Genomic DNA, 17,206 nt, shown 5'->3' on the forward strand with positions numbered 1-17,206 from the left:
TTGTAACTTTGTGTCAGTACATCACACAGTTATTCTAATTGTTTTCCAACAGTGTCTCAGCTTTCCAAAAGAGAGCAGTCATTTGATTATTGGCTACAGTATGTAGGAGAAATCCCCTCCTAAGTCAAAATCGGGCAAAAGTATAATTTATAATTGCTCAGATTTGCAAAAGAAAAGATTTGACACATGGCACTGACAATTCAATAATGGGCCTTTTTTTACCACCTCTGAGCATCCACTAACCTGGACCCTTTTAGGGGGCTTTCCTCTCAGGGTGAATGAGAGGATGCTTAATTGCTTTTTGCCCGACATTTTTTAATACAGATGCAATGATTAATGCATCCATGGCCAGGATATAATTATATAATATGACATGATTTTAAAAGTGACCTATAACAATAGGCTATGCAATACACTTTAATTTGTTTAGTGCTAATAAAATGATTAAGCCTATTTGGAGAGAGAGATGTTAGAATGCGACAATATGTCAGTCATCGTGTGAACGAAAGTAGGCTATGACTAGGCATAGGCTACTTGTTCTGAGCAAGTGTTGTCAATGCAGGCTGTGGAACTGTTGGCTAAGTTACAGACAGTCATTGAATATTTCTATGACAGACAGTTATGAACAACTGATGCTAATTATCTGGGAAACATTCTCTAGCAGCAGTCACGTTGTCATTGTTTGTGTCAAACAAGTTGTGGATTTGTTGTAACATTAAAAGATGACTTACTCTGTGCTGAAACCATGAACTTATGCTCGAAGCTTCAAGGTGAACGAAACTTGGAAGAAGTAGGCCTGGGTAACAGGTTCACGTTCAATAATTCACGTTCAACAATTCCAGGATACGCGTTTTTTCATTGGTTGTTGCGTTAAATCTTACCCAGATACAATAGTGCTATTTTCTGATTGGCTATTGCGTAGCCCCTCTCGTTATTTTTGATTGGCTGATAAAGTGGCAGGCTCAACTCCAGGGGAGACGCGCTTGATTCCTGCCGGTTCCATAGTGAGAGCGGCGCGGTGGCAGCATATTAAATATATAAACTATATATCGTTTTTCTGCGTGAGAAATACAATGTGTGGCGGGAGAGCGTGACAAAAGACTGAAATGAGTGACTGTCACGCTCAATGCGTGACACTTGAGAGCCCTGCATAGGCAAACGTTTATATATGGTATATCTCGCTCCACGCAAGAAGGGTGGTCCGGTGAGATACCTCACTCATGCTATCAGAGAACCGGGGTTACGGTCGTAACCTTAAAGGAATTATCCGGAGTAAAATGCACTTTAGGATGATTGGGGGTGCATACGTTGAGTTGACATCAAAATCATGTCATTCGGATGTGTTTTGACAAAGTTCGATTGTACCGTTTTCAGTCACAACTCGTAGCCTGGAAGTGAGCAGGGCATTTCAATTGCGCCGCTACAAAACGCTATTTTTATACCTCTTCTACAGTTCCACACAACATAACACTTACGTGGTAGTGAGTAGAGGGTCCCTAAAGCCAAACCGAAGTATTCCGAGGTCTTTATGTGGTCGAATAGAGAGTCCAGAATGAATTTCATCAAGCCAGTACCTTTCCGGAAATGTTGCCATCTTTGCTGCCTCTTATGGCGGCCTTACAATGTACGATTTTGGTCTGTTTTCACAGTCGGCGACAAAATTTCCAAAGTCGGACAGAAATCATGGGAGTTGTACTGGAATCGCGGCGCGCTCCCGTCAACTAGATCGTTAAGTGTAAGGTGCCAATCTTAGCGGTTTTAAGTCAGTTTTGTTTATCATGGATTTTCTCAAAATAGCACTGTGCGCAGGACGACTGGTTTTGTCTTGCAGGGTCACATATGTATTGTGTGTGTGTATCAGGATTTGTAACTGTAAAAATGATTTGTGATTTAACAAAAAATAACATGAACGATTTTAAGTATTACTAATGTCCTTCACTTACAAATATATTCCACAGGTACTAAACTTTCCACAGTTGCTGTCTTTCAATTACGAAGCTATTCTGCCATTATGAATCTCTGCCGCTCGCACAAGTACATTTTCTGCAAGTATACGAATACTTTTGAGACTGTTCTGGCACTTCCTGCTGAATAGCCAATGGCGATGCTCAGGTTTGGCTAGCCAATCAGGAATCTAAGTTCCTAGGTTCCGTAGAATAGATTTGTAAGTGTAGGGCATATTTGTGATATTGACAATTACTTGTACAGATTATTTTTTACAGTTACAAATCATTTCTACAGTTTCAAAACGTGATACACACGTACAAAACATTTGAGTCTAATATTCTTCCATATGTTCCTCCGAAGCGAACAGTGGTGGACAGAAGGCACTGAGCTCCAAGGGAAGGCACGAGTAGAACGAGTCCATTACCTAAATAAGGCGTCGTAATGAGACTTTAGAATCTCCTGGGCCAAACTGCACACATGATGGATGCACCGATAAGACGTGTAAATCACCAACTCGCTTAGCTGAAACCAACACCAAAAGCAGTGCTGTTTTAAGTGAAAGCATTTTCACATCCACTTCCAATAAGGGTTCAAATGGAGGCCTGATAAAGCTTCCAACACCAGTTGCAAATCCCATCCGGGAGACAATGAAACGACAGACCAGGGGATGCTGTCCCACTGTCTTACAGTTTAAACCCACATGACACGCAGATATAGCGGCCAGATATACTTTAATCGTGGAGAATGCAGAGAGATTGCAGGAACGTTAACACAATCCCTACAGAACACTGAAAGGGCACTTCACCAGTAGAAGTGCACCATTCTTCAAATACACGCCACTTAGCATCAGACAACGTACGCGTGGATGGAGCTCTTGCACTTTCAATAGTCATGATAACATTTTCAGGTAGACCACAAGACGTCAAATTCAACCCATCATGGGCCAAGCCCATAGGGCCAGGCGCTCTGGGTGGGGGTCAAAGATTTCCCCTTGTGCTTGAGACAGTAGATCTCTGTGCAACGGTAGCGACCACGGCTGTGCGTAAAGCATCTGTGTTATCGCCGCTAAACAGTGTTTTTAAAGGGACACCAGGCAAGCCTGATGCTTTTTCTCTACGAAACTCCCCCTCGCTCGGTCAGAAGCTCTTTTCCTTTTCTTTGCATCTTCCATCAAGGGTTTTCGCTGCTTCTTCGCCGGCTCTGCCATTATACACACGTTTGCAACAATCGCTAGCGTTTCGTTAGCCTCCCTCTGTGCTGTGGATGCAGGATGGAAACTGAAACTGCTTCGGTCACCGGGTACGATACACTGAACTTGCAAGCGGGATATTCTTCCTACAGGCAGTAGGGGCAGGCGAGAGAGTCTTCATTCGCCCTGTAATGAGTCATTTAACCATATACCGACTTACGAAGATGAGTAATTAACACGAAAACGTTGCCTGGTGTCCCTTTAAGGCCAATTTGGAGCCACCAGAATGACCGTGAAGTTTTCAAAACTGTGCAACTCCCTGAGTGGTTAGTGGTGTTCGTTGATGTTCCAAAACAAGTAGCGTAGCGAAATACAGTTTCTGTCGTGTTTTATTTGCCATTTTGTAAAATCCCATTGATTTCTGTTGTTAGACTCATTGCACGTTGATATTACTGTGCCACCGTCTATGCTTCAGGTTCAAATATTGAGCAGAAGTTTATACGCGGTTGTGAGGTGTCTGAAAAAATAGTTCCACAATAGCAAATAAGACGGCTGGAAATCATACATTGCGCCAATATATTTGATTTTAATAATCAACGAACACCACTAACCACTTGGTGAGTTGCACAGTTTTGAAAACAAACGTTAAGAGTTGTTTTAGGACATGTTTGAGTATGCCTGTTGGCAGCCACTCTGAGTAGTCAAAGGCGATTCAAAACGAGTCAGAAAAGTCGAGACAGGACCAATCGTCAAAATTTCGGTGTCCACCACTCTAGTTCATCCAAAACAAACCAGAAAAGGGACTCAAAGTGCTAAATACCGGAATTTTCCTTTAAAGTGACAGTGCACCATTTATAAATGTGTTAAACAGCATTACATTAGCAGTATGTTTTATGCAATTAATATTTGAAAACAAAATTGCTTTGTCATTGTAATCATTTAAATTATATAAAACCTTTTTATGAAATTTTTTTCATAACCTGCCGGCCAATTTTCAAAACCCAATGTGGCTCTTGAGCCAAAAAGTTTGCCCACCCCTGGCTTAGCAAGTATCCTATATGCAGTATCAATGAGCGGAGGTGGAAAGTAACAAAATACATTTACTCACGCTACTGTATTGAGTTAGCCTAACAAATCTAGACGCACCCTAGCGGCAGCAAATTACATTTGCTAGTCTAGCAACTCTCCGTTGGCTTGTGAGCTTGAAAAATTAAACTTCTATCAGGCCAATAAAATTGTGTATAGAGTCGTTAGGCGGGCTTAACATAATCATTGATGGCAGAGTTGCAACGGTTTGGCTTGAATTCCCTGCTACTTGAAAACAAAGAAGATGGATGTTGATGTTGGCGAACAGTGTGACACGAGTTAAGCTTTTTTTAAGTTGGCAAAAGTTTGAACTAGCCAACTAGCTCCGCTGGTGGGAAAACGCATGGGACTCATAGCGCTGTCCTATTTCGTGCAGAGGGAATTTGAAAGACAACCGATTATCCCGCCCCTCGGACTGAGCACTGCGAACGGTGAGTGCCCAGACCCTACATTTTAATGTGGGTCTGGCTCATCAGGCTAGTATTGAGTAGTTTTGTTGTGTATTTTGTATTTTTCAATTCGTTTTTAAAATCAGTAATTTAAAATGTACTTGATTACATTTTGAGTGCAGTATTATATTTCGCTACATTTCCAATACCATGTAAAAAAGTAAAAAAAAAAAAGTGAGTAACAAAAAAAAAAAAAAAACTCTGACTAACGAAAACCGAAAGGAAGGGGAAAAAATCGCACCCAAAACCACTACAGTGACGAATTATCAGCATATAGGCTGCTACCAGGCGCCACATCTTTCTGGAGATTGCAAACAAGATCAAGGTGGATCAGGCGAGCGACAACGGTTCAGAGACTGTTTCAGTAACAATGCTAGCTGAAAACGACGAAAATCCTTGGCCACGTTTGAAAGACTGAAGAAGAACAGGCCAGCGAACCCTTCTTCTTTTTCGGTGAGCTATTTTCTTGGCAGTTTGCAAACGGAGTGTATTACCACCATCTGCTGGACTGAGGTGTAATGGCAAGTGTACCCTGTAGCCTTGTTCTGGCCGACGGGTGAATAAGGCGAATTGGCTGCATCCCAAAGCTCGAGAACGTCCTTATGTACTGCATTATGGCTTGGTATGCCAACTGCACTGTGGCGGACAGAAAGAACCTGCAGAGGGCCATTAAGACAGCACAACACATCACTGGCAGTCGCCTACCCTCGCTAGAAGACATCGCCAGCATGTGGTGTCTCAGGAGAGCTAGGGCAATCACTGCCGACCCCTCACACCCAGGACAGCACCTGTTCAACTTACTGCCTCTGGCAGGAGGTACAGGTGCCTCAAGAGCAGGACAAATAGACTTATCTGGAGTAAAATGCACTTTAGATCGATTTACGGATGATTGGGGGTACATACGTTGAGTTGACATCAAAATCATGTCATTCGGATGTGTTTTGAGAAAGTTCGATTGTACCGTTGGAAGTGAGCGGGGCATTTCAATTGCGCCGCTACAAAACGCTATTTTTATACCTCTTCTACAGTTCCAAACAACATAACACTTACGTGGTAGTGAGTAGAGGGTCCCTAAAGCCAAACCGTCTTTATGTGGTCAAATAGAGAGTCCAGAATTAATTTCATCAAGCCAGTACCTTTCCGGAAATGTTGCCATCTTTGCCGCCATCTTCAGGGGAAAGTCCGTAGGAGTCTTATTGCTGAGTGTGTTGTAACACGCTCTGGAAATTCACAATTTCGTCGCCGTTTAAAAAAAAAAAAAAAAAACATAGTCCAGTATTTCTTTCGAAATTGAAATGAAGTTGTATGGACTGGACTATGTTTTTTTTTTTTTTTTTAAACGGCGAAGAAATTGTGAATTTCCAGAGCGTGTTACAACACACTCAGACGTGTGGTATCATTTCTACCTCATAAATTGTTTTTAAATGTAGGAGGATATAGCCGTTTTAACGTGTTTTACCAGCTTAGTACTTAGCACAACGTGGCACTGATCCTTAACCATTTAAGGTATTCTGTGCAACACACTTAAATAAATCCCTTACTTAAAGGAACACGCCACCCAATGTCAGTAGTAATATATGTTCTTACCTTAACTTTCACGAGTTGAGTCATACCTCTCCCGTGTCGGTACTGTACGTGCACTCAAACGCTCTGGTGCGTGGCGTGAATGTGTTAGCATGTTGCTATGCTAGCGGGCTCAGACGTAGCCATAGAGGGAGGAAGATAGCAGTAATCAAAAACATCCACGTTTTAGGTGTTAACTAATATTATTACGCTAGGTTGAAGTACTCCCAAGTGCTATTGCGCCACACATTGTAGTTCTCCTGTTTATTCGCTTGGAAAATCGCCACGTTTCATGTTGTGTGACCTTACACATTTTTATCAACTACTCGTGCAACTGTATTTGAGTAGGGAAAACGTGGATGTTTTTGATTACTGCTATCTTTCTCCCTCTATGGCTACGTCTGAGCCTGCTAGCATAGCAACATGCTAACACATTCGCGCTGATCACCACAGCATTTGAGTGCACGTACCGACAAGGGAGAGGTATGACTCAACTCGTGAAAGTTAAGGTAAGAACATATATTACTACTGACATTGGGTGGCGTGTTCCTTTAAGGACAAATTAACTTGAAACTTCTTTACGCTTCCCTCATCTTCTCAAAGGAACTCTGGATCTCATTCATAGTGACCATTGGGTCCTTGCTTACCTGTCTGACTGAGCGGCCAGATCTAGGAAGACTGTTGGTTGTTCCAAACTTTTCCATTTGAGAATGATGGAGGCTATTGTGCTCCTGGGCACTTTCAATGCTGCAGAAAATGTCTTGGATCCTTCCCCAGATCTGTCTTCACACAACTCTGTCTCGCAGGTCTACGGACAATTCTCTGGACCTCGTGGCTTGGTTTTCACTCTGACATACACCATCAACTGTGAGACCTTGAGACGTGTGCCTTTCCTTATAATGTTAAGTAAATGAATTTAGGCACAGGTGGACTCCAAACAAGTTGTAGAAGCATCTCAAGGACCATTGACAAAAGTAGGATGCACCAGAGCTCAATTACAAGCGTCATAAAAAAGGGTCTGAATACTTAAATAAATGGAATATTTCAGTCTTTTATTTTTTATAACAAAACACTTCAAACACCTGTTTTTTTTGTAAAGTATTGGAGTATTGTGTGTAGATTGATGAGAAAAAATTAATTGAATCCATTTTAAGATGAGTCTGAAACATAACAAAAAACAAAATGTGGAAAAAGTGAAGCGCTGTGAATACTTTCTGTTTCGAGGTGCTCAATTGAACTGGTTAATCCTGCCAAACCATCACGCAAATTAGATAGGAATAACTTTTTTTCATTACAGTTTTAACACTCATTATTGGATAACTACAATGTAGAGACATTTTATCAGGATGTTGAACACCACTTCACATACCACCCCATCACATTTATTTCTATCCATTATATTTCAATGTGGAAAATGTATGCCTGATAGGGGAAAATATGATTTTTTGGAGGGTGATCATGTGTCTAATGCACATTTTGACAGTTTTATAGTGGAAAAGGCACCCCTTGTAGAATGACCCTTTTCCTTCATTGGACCCCTTTTGATAGGTACTGACCACTGCAGAACACCCCACAAGAGCTGCAGTTTTGAAGACGCTCTGACCCAGTCTCTAGGTCTTTTTCATACTCTTAACCATCCCGAAGCCCAAAACTAAAGTAGAGCCATGCTGTCAATGCATCTAACAATGTGGAAGATCCAATAGCCAGAATTATCCATTGAAATAAATCACTTTGACTGATGCAACCATACAGCTGTAGTGGAATACTGCATAGTAGCAGAGACTTTCTAATGTAGAGACACAGCACTCAAAAAATCCTCCATAGAAATGCATGGGGCTAGTTTGTCACGCCAATATGGTTGTTGTCTACACATATCCCACCCCTTCCTCGGCAAAACATCGACATGTGAATACATTGAGCCAATCATGTGGTGTGATGTGAATACATTGAGCCAATCATATGGTGTGTTGTGAAGACATCATGCCAATCATGTGTTGTGATCCATGGAGGTATTATATATAACTGGAGAGAGTGACTAAGTCCCACCCCCATTCATTTCAATGGCCCTTGCTAGGCTAGCTACTTCAGCCAAAAAAGTTTGAAATTGACCGCAGCCATCTTTATGAAAATGGCGTTTCATGGGTGTTCGTTTCCGGCACCAGGTAGAATTAGCCTATTAGATTCCACGTTACAGACAGAGACAACGTAAGGTACAACGGTATGTCGTTGATGAAGATTCCCTCAGAGGAAAAGAAGTTGTTCGTGAACGCGCTTCACTTCACCTCGTTATAAGCGCAAATGTATTTCATTGGTTGGGATAACATTTTGGGAATGGTGGTAGAAGTTTGCCCTGTCTCTGAAGTCCTAGGTTATTTAATGTGATGTTCATATGTGATAATAAACAATGCAAATCAATATTGACTCACTTTAGGCTACACAAATAATGATCCCTAAATGTATATTTGGACAGGCTGTATACTAATTGCGCAATAAGCTATTCAACGAAAATGACTATAATTATGTAGACATGGGAAGAAGAAACTTGTGGATAGCTGGGATTTTTGCTGCACCCAGTGTGAATTTGCAGCTTGTTAAACCTAGGCTACATTTGCAGGCAGACGAAATGAAGGCAACGCAAATTAAACTTACCGATAGAAGCGCAAATCCCTCGGGTATTGAGGTTCGAGCAGGCATTTCAAGAGTCTGCAACTGTTGTTGGATATTTGGCTTTTGCTTCGACTGGCAGCCTGGCCATTTAAATCAAATGCATGGCCTAATCATGTCAATGTTGCAAGAAAGCAAACTAAATAAGCTTAGTTTTAAATGACTTGGGGAGGTTACATGATCCCGACGTTGCCTTGTCATGGACTACAGGTAGGCTACTACAGCGTTTTAAAATAGTTTTCATACACAACGCAATGAGTAGGCTAATAATTGGATATAGGTCATTGCTATGCATACATGTATTGTCATAGTCAGTTACCTTGTCAACCCACAAATAAGGCAAATAATAGTATATGACAACATTTACTTTTTTCTTTTATTTACCACAAAGTCTGGTATAATAAGCCTAAACAATGTAGGCATTAAGTCAAGTATCAGTAGCTTAATCCAAGTAGTTAGTTGTTTTATTTGTCGTCTTCCAGAAATGTAAACCAACATGGACGCGCGAGGACGCTCGTGCCCAACACTAAACTCGTGCATGAGCTGTCATCTACCAATCAGCATGTAAAAACTGGTGCCGGAAGTTGCAACCATATAACCAAAGATTGTTAAGGCGGAGCAAGATACTTCGTCGTAGTTCATGTCTATGGGCGCGAAATGGGGATCGAATCCTGTCTGCATAAAGAGGCGTGTCGATGACGTATTGATGAGCGTACGTTGCAAACCGCCAACAGCAGCGGCATAAATAACCGGCGCACACCTGATATAAAGTCGATTTTCTCCAGACTGGAATGCTCAAAAATGCTAAAAATTTACCTGAAATGTTCACAAGGGTTTGAGGATCATGAAAACGTGCCCGAAATTCACATTCCTAACTCTATAGAACTAAGACCTTAGCATATGTGGTAAAATTCTGAGCTATGCCCATAGACTTCAATGGAGCAGTCGCTGCCTCTGCTCTGCATAAAGGGGGATTTTGACCACCCCCTCGTGCGATCCGGGTTCCCGGAAGTGGCTCCTGATGAAGTATCTTGCTCTGCCTTAACAATCTTTGATATAACGCCATGTTTTCAAAAATGTCGGCGGCCAAATGCCATGCTAAGTGGCTGAAGCTAACCCTTCAAATCCTGACCCCCTGTTGTGATCTCGCCGCTGGAGCAAGATTGGTGTCGTGAAGCCTCGCGCACGCGCAGTTCGACCCAAAGACTGTGCCCGATGAGTGCCCATAAAACGTTGGTATATGGCCGCCGAGTGGAGGGACTTGTCTAAAAGGACTTTGATAGTAGCCTAGTCCAGAGCCATATAAAAAGAGAGTTGCGACACTCCCATAGACTTCCATAGGAAACAATGGCGGCGCTTTTTCCACGCTACTTCCGCTTTATGCTGAGCTCAACAGTTCCAAACTTTGACATTCACGGCTGTAGCCCCATTCACTTCCATTGCTTTCTGCCTGATATTGTCAGTGGTAAGTAGACGAATGTACGACGTTTTTTTAATTGTCATATGCATTTCCTATACCAACTGCACTAGTAGATACTGGTATTGTTCTTTGAGGATTTTGTGCTGCTTGTTTAACTGATATTTATAGCTTAAATGTTGACCGAAATTTTAAAGCCAAAAGTTAGCCTGCAAACCTTGATGTGGAGAGAGGCTAGCTTAAAGATAACGTTCCTACGTCAATAATGAATTTCAGACAAAATACATTTGGTTAGCCTATTGTAGTAGGGCAACTTTAGATGATAGGTTGGTTGTCAACAGATTTTTATTATGTTTATAATGCTATATTTTTCAAACCTGATTGCGTTAGCTTACTAGCTTACGTTAGCTAGTCAGCTCATTCACATACATAGTGATAACGTTAGACATGCTATGAGGGGGAACTCGAAAGCTGTTCTCATATTAAATGCTACATTGATAAAATACATTCCATACAGCATGGTAACTCTATATTCAGATGTGCTGGTTATCAATGGGTTTGTGATTAACGCTCTTCAGGTGAAAAATGGAGGAAATTAATGTGATTATTGTCTTTAAACCTGATATAGACTAGCTTGCTAGATGGCGAGTTTTATGGCGTTATGAACTGAACCGTGGGCTGAACATGACATGATATAGGCTAGTGTCCACGACTCGTGAACGAGGGGATTTCAATTATGAATTTCAGGGGAAGCAGTAGGAGCAAAACCTAGACTATTATAAGTTATTGTTGTTGTTACTGGTGCGTGGCTCTTGTGTCCCTTGCCAGCCCAGTCCTGTGCCACTACTGTTCACTGTTCCAAACGGGACAGTGGCACAAGCAGTAGGCGAGTGTGGCACGAGCGTGGTCGTGGGACAGTAGGTATAGCGTCTGTATAGTAGCCTAGGAGTTTTTGCTCCAACTGATGATCGGTTTCAGTTCATTTAGTTTTCAGTAATTGTACATTTCGTGTTGGTGTTCTTGGTGTAATTTTGATTTCTTTATCTGCCAAGTAATTTGTCAAATACATAGCGAAGTTTGCATGGAAGAGACTGACGTGACAAGAGGGCATTGCCTTTCATTAGGTCAGTGATCTTTGTAAGTAGGACAAATGTCTTTTTTTGGATAACTGAAAAGTGTAGTCAGGTTAATAGGGCATAGATCACTCTGAAAGTAATCCCCAACAAAATCATTCTTCATGTTGTTATTGTTATAGTTTTTGTGTGGACTTGTGGCACCCCCAACCAGCCTTGCAAATGGTTAGCTGTGTATGGGTATGTAAAACTCTTGCTGGCCTCTTGCTGGAGATGGCCTCTTGCTTAGGTTTCTGCTACTTTCTTAATGTGTTGTCCCAAGTATACAGAAAGTATACTGAAATATAAGTTATAAGTATTTTATTGAAATAGTTGATTGCTTATTGAGTTACAAGTGTGTTATTGAAACAGTGGGTGTCTTATCTTGCAGTATGAATCAAATTTTTCATATTTAAAGTTGTTATTGATTCTTATTTAGCCTATGTGTTTTTGACATGTTTATGGCTTACTCTTAAAATGTTACCAAGGCTGTGTGGTGCCCACCTTTATGCTATTTCTCTAACTGAACAGATTTAATGCATTGATTTTTAAAAAAAATTTAAAATTTAAGTTGTTAGGCTACTGAATGCCATTTATATATTTGATAGACGTTTATTGCTAGTCTTACAATGATCAAAGTTGTGCAGATTTGGGGGGGGGGGGGTGGGTGCACCTTCATCTTCATCTCACCAAACGAACTGAGAAGGACACTGGATCTAATGTTAACACACAAAAAAGGATACAAAATGCATAGCCTACGTTTTGACAATGTAAGTAAAGTATGTAGCGTGATACAGGCAAATGTAGGAATCCAATAACAGCTAATGTCCAGCAAGGAAACAAACGTTCAATGTTAGAACTACCAAAGAATATATTTTAGATTGATGTTGCAAACTAATTATACTCGCAATATATAATTGACACTATAATGTAAGCATGCTAACACGTAATAACACTCGTTTTTGGTTTGTTGTAATGTTTCACGTTCAATAACGCACTTGCTGCTGTCTATCCCATTGAAATAACACGACACGCAAAGAGCTGTTTGGAACTGTTGAAGCTTACGTGAACCACGTGACCGTGTGGCGGCGACTTCAAAGAGTGTCGCAACTCTCTTTATATGGCTCTGGCCTAGTCGAGCAGGCAACCTTGATTAGGGGGAGGGACGAGCTGATTGCTTGTTAGATTGAGGCTATTTAAGCCAGCCTGGGTCCTCCACTTGCAGCACATTTTCCCTCTATGGCGCTCTAGCGCGAACGCATTCACAGTGGTGAATGGCGGTCCCACTCGGTGTGCATCTACTGACATTAGAGCTCACTGAATTCACAATGACTCCTTGGCAGCCTCCACACTTCCGCATTTTGTATGGGTAGATATTGACGGCGCAGCCCGTGTGTAACTTTGTCTAATTGTTTACTTTTGTCTATGTTTGATTCCTCCCTCGTGAGGCTGTGATTGTAACCCAACTGTAGCGCATGTATGTGCAGTGGTGTAGTCTACGTAGAACGCAGGTATACGCCGTATACCCACCTCAAAATTTTGGTTATTTCAGTATACCCACCTAAAATGTTCAGTATACCCACATTTTCAATATTTATGAAAACATGCCAGTGAATTTCGCTAGGTAGCCTTCCCCCCGACCCCGAGCTGCCAGGTTAAAGCAGCAGCACAGCAGTGTTCCAGGTTTTTAGTTGGGGACGACGAGGATGGCCAGGCGCAAAGGACAGCAAGACCTTCGGAACTTTTTTAATAAGGTTGCCCGACCTGACGTTTTCGAAGGTAAGTTAAGAGTCAAAAACATCATTCACGCTTTTTATGAGACTTGTATTGCTACCAAGTTACCCTTCTAGGTTGTTTAATTTGTGGACATAACACTCTTCTCTCAATACTAGCAAGCTAACGTACTCTGATCCACGTTACCCTACTTAGTTTTAATTTCTGGACGTTTGTTTATCTGGGATTCTTCTTTGGGAATAACTCCTAATCGCCATGTCTGTCTGTAAACGGTCTACTACATGATGTGTACTGTGGCTGTCTGGATTAAGTATCTATCATGAACTTTATTTACTAGCCAGAACCATGCTATCTACATGGTATGCATGGCTGGAGAGATATATTATCTGTACTTATGGGTAATAACATTATCTACCACACTGTTACTACGATATAATGCCAGATGCAAAAACCTTTAGTGCATGTGATGAGTTTACAAACAGGCTATATTTCTATTGACCAACATTTAAAAATCAGCTAATCTAATTTTGTTTGGGCTTGACTTGCTGTAGGCCTACTTGATAGTAACATTTTTGATTGTCATAGATGAAAATGCTTAAAAATGAAACTTAAAATTGGCCTATTTTTGTCATAGCTTTTAGAGGGCTTTGCATCTGAACTCATATGAAAGAGTTGTTCATTGTTTTCTCTAGATGGCAGTGGCAGTCAGCAACAAGGTGCAGGGGGAGCTGGAGGGGACCTTGACACTGAGATGGTGGACCAGCAAGAGCAAGCAGGAACTTCAAGAGCTGGAGAGGGTATTTGATTATTTACTATTGGTTTTATTTTTCATTTATGAAATAAATTGACATGTCGAAGACACACAACCTGTCTCAAGATGTGATGGTGTTCTGCTGCTTTAAAACAATCACTCTGTTAGGCCTTGCTCTATGAGAGATGAGTACAAAGATTAAGTGCCACATGGAGTTCCATTGCCTTTGAGATACACAGCACACAGTCCACACAATGAAAGTGAATTTATGCTGTCCCTCACGCATGCAAGGGGCAGGTAAGTGCAAATCTGCGACCCCCACAAACATTTTTGTTCCTTAATATTGGTCCCGAGGGGTCGAGTCCCGACCCCTAGTTTGGTAACCACTGAGCCCATGACTGGCCAAATATACAGTATGCCCACCTCAAAAAAGTAGACTACACCACTGTGTATGTGTGAACTGTTTGTGAACGGGTCAACTGGTAGCGTAGTCTCTTTTTAAATGTGTAGCTACTGTTTCCTAGTTTGTGATACTAAGGCCTCCTGGCGTGGTGCGCTGTCTGGTGGTGGGGGTGTTCTTGTAGCTAGCCCTCTTCACTGTGTGTGCATTAGTGTGCACCTTACTCTTTGATCTCCACATTTTCTAGACTTGCAGTGTAGCGCACGGCGTGATTGTACCCACGAAACACCTGAGTGATTGCATGTGTTGCGAGGTTCCCTAGTGGTGAGTAGTTGACACTCCACCCTTTTCCTCACAGGCGGCGCTGCTTCTCCTGGAGCCTTGGCTCAATCCCTGGCTGGAAGACTGCTAGTTGTGTTGTAGCTGTAGCTATTTTATGTGTTGGTTGTACTGATCTGTTTTAATAATAAATTATTATATTAATGATTTGTTCTCACAGCTGCTTCCAGACTACATTTATTCCAAATTAATAAATGGTAGAATGAATAATTTCCGCCTCTGGTCTGCTTGTTCCTTCTTTTTATGTAACTGAAATGGTATGGTTTGAGTTTATATAAACACCCGTGCCATTCTGTTACACAGCTATAATGTTTGCTGCATGGTTGCATGCAGCAAACATGCTACCATGGTCCACATCTTCGACATTATCGAATGGCGCAAAAAGGCGGTTCTTATGTATCTTAATCAGTCATGGGTGTGTTTTGGGCGTAATATCCTTTAAACCAATGAAAATGACATCTGTCATTCCCTTTAACAGCCAGCAGCGCAACTTCAAACAGTGCATCCATATTTTGATATTCAGCGGTGCATTTGAAGGAATCTGCTTGCATGCGAGACCGTATGTCAAGTCAGTTTTATTTAGTATAGCGTATAGTATGGAACAGGTATTCCACTAAACCATGCTTTACTAAAACCTAGCTGAGTATAGCCTACACACATCTGCACTCGTCTATTATTTGAACTCATTGGCAAAGTGAAACTAACTTCACTGTGGTGTCAATGACAAAACAGTTACACAGTCAGTTACTTTCACTATTGACTGACAATGGGTTACCATCGAAAACATAGCCTGAAAAAAGCAACACTTAATCTCAATGTTTGAATGACTGAATAAAAAACCTGGTTAGTACATGTATGTCATTCATTTTGAAACCGATTGGGAGGAATAATGTCTGAAGAGTGTGATTTACTCACCATACCAACAGGAAATGCCAGCACAGCCATTAACCAGTCCCTAAGACCAATTAATTTCCTGCGCTGCCTCTCCTGCTCTTGGCATATAGCGCCTTTTGTCAACAGGCTGGTCAAGTCTGTCAGCACCCCCACACCGAAAAATACTGTTTGGATTACCTAAGGAGAAGGACCATAGTTAACATCAGGTCTGTAACATTGTGTGCATGTTTAAATGTTAGAGGGTGTATTACATGGACTCAAATTATACAGTAGTCGGGTAACTTAACAGCATTTGTTTTACAAGATGGGTACAATCCTAACAAAAACGTAACATTTTCTGAAGTGTTTCCTTGTGTCCTTATGAACCATGATTCTGATAGGCACCACTTCAGTGGGGATTTTGTGGGCATTATTTGTTAGTTATTTACTAGGGGTGTAACGGTACACAGAAGTCACGGTTCGGTTCATACCTCGGTTCGGACATCACGGTTCGGTACGAGTTCGGTACAATGGAGGGAAAAGCAAAACAAAAATGCAGAAAGCATTTTTTTTTGTACATGTCTCAGGCTGTACCACCTAGTGTCATACAGTATCTTCCCTGAGCTATCTGCAACAGCCTGAAGTGTGTAAGATGTAGGCTAAACAGTACAATAAGTGCCCAGACTCAATCTGTAACTTGTAAACAAAATAAGACAATCAGCTATAAAACTGAAAATAGGCCTACAGAATCTCTTATTTCTGAAAGTGCAAATTACATAGAAAATGATTTTTAAAAATCCACTTAAGCAAGACCTTCAACATCTGTGTTTAGTTGTATATGGAAGGGTCTACAATTTGCCTCAATATTTTTCATTGTGTGTAAAGTAATAATCTAGCCTACTAACTGTGAAAATATCACACTATTTTGCCTTTTTTTAAAAAACGAAATTGCTCCTTTCATTTCATAAACAGACTACAACTAGAAGTCACGTGACTTTGCCCTTTGACGTTAACTCACCGTAGCATGGTTTGTTTATTAGCCTGGTTAGCGTTGTCACTTTATTTTACTGTCTGCACTTACACTACCAGCTCCTCGTGTGAGAAGTTACAAGTTACCCCAACATAAAGGTAATTACCACGCGATTTACATAGCTTTCTGTCATTACGAAATCATTTAATTTAAGCCATAGGTTTTGGCCCTATTTGTATGTGTATCCAAAGGCTGCTGAAGCGCACGGGAAGTTTCTTTCCCCTCGTTTCAGTGATTGGTAGCCTACAATCATCTGGGTGATGGCTTCGAATATGTGTAGCATTTTTTCCACTCACATACCCAATGCTGAACAACGCCGACACACAATTTCATCTTATCCACCACTCTTTCGCCTGTACTAACGTTACTGTAACTGAAGTTCTCAAACTTGCGATCTTAAAGAGACCAGCGGATCCTCTAACTCTTGTAGGTCTAACCTTAGTGCTGCTAATGACTGACGGACTCGACCGACGACCTGACAAAAAAAAACATAGGCGCCAATCAGAGCTTCAGAGCTAAGGCGAGGCTACAGATTAGCGTTAGGTGTCGCTAAAGAACTCCCGTAACTCTCGCTACTTAACAGTAATTGCGCATGACATTAATTAATCCGCACACGAGTTTTATGTATTTTTATACCGTGTATTCTCCGTGT

General features: G+C 41.3%; 1 protein-coding gene across 1 annotated transcript in view; it reads right to left on the reverse strand.

Moving 5' to 3' along the window:
- Positions 1–17,206, reverse strand: part of aig1 (androgen-induced 1 (H. sapiens)) — a 79,313-nt gene that overhangs the window by 23,485 nt on the left and 38,622 nt on the right. Inside the window, exon 2 of the mRNA XM_076271983.1 lies at positions 15,567–15,722. Coding sequence (XP_076128098.1) covers positions 15,567–15,722 — 156 coding nt within the window. The remainder of the gene's footprint in view (positions 1–15,566; positions 15,723–17,206) is intronic.

The sequence above is a fragment of the Alosa pseudoharengus genome, unplaced genomic scaffold (genome assembly GCF_046254945.1).
Source record: "Alosa pseudoharengus isolate Yale_2024_CS ecotype anadromous, Long Island Sound unplaced genomic scaffold, YU_APseudo_1.1 YU_APseudo_1.1_scf_7, whole genome shotgun sequence".
NCBI lineage: Eukaryota > Metazoa > Chordata > Actinopteri > Clupeiformes > Clupeidae > Alosa > Alosa pseudoharengus.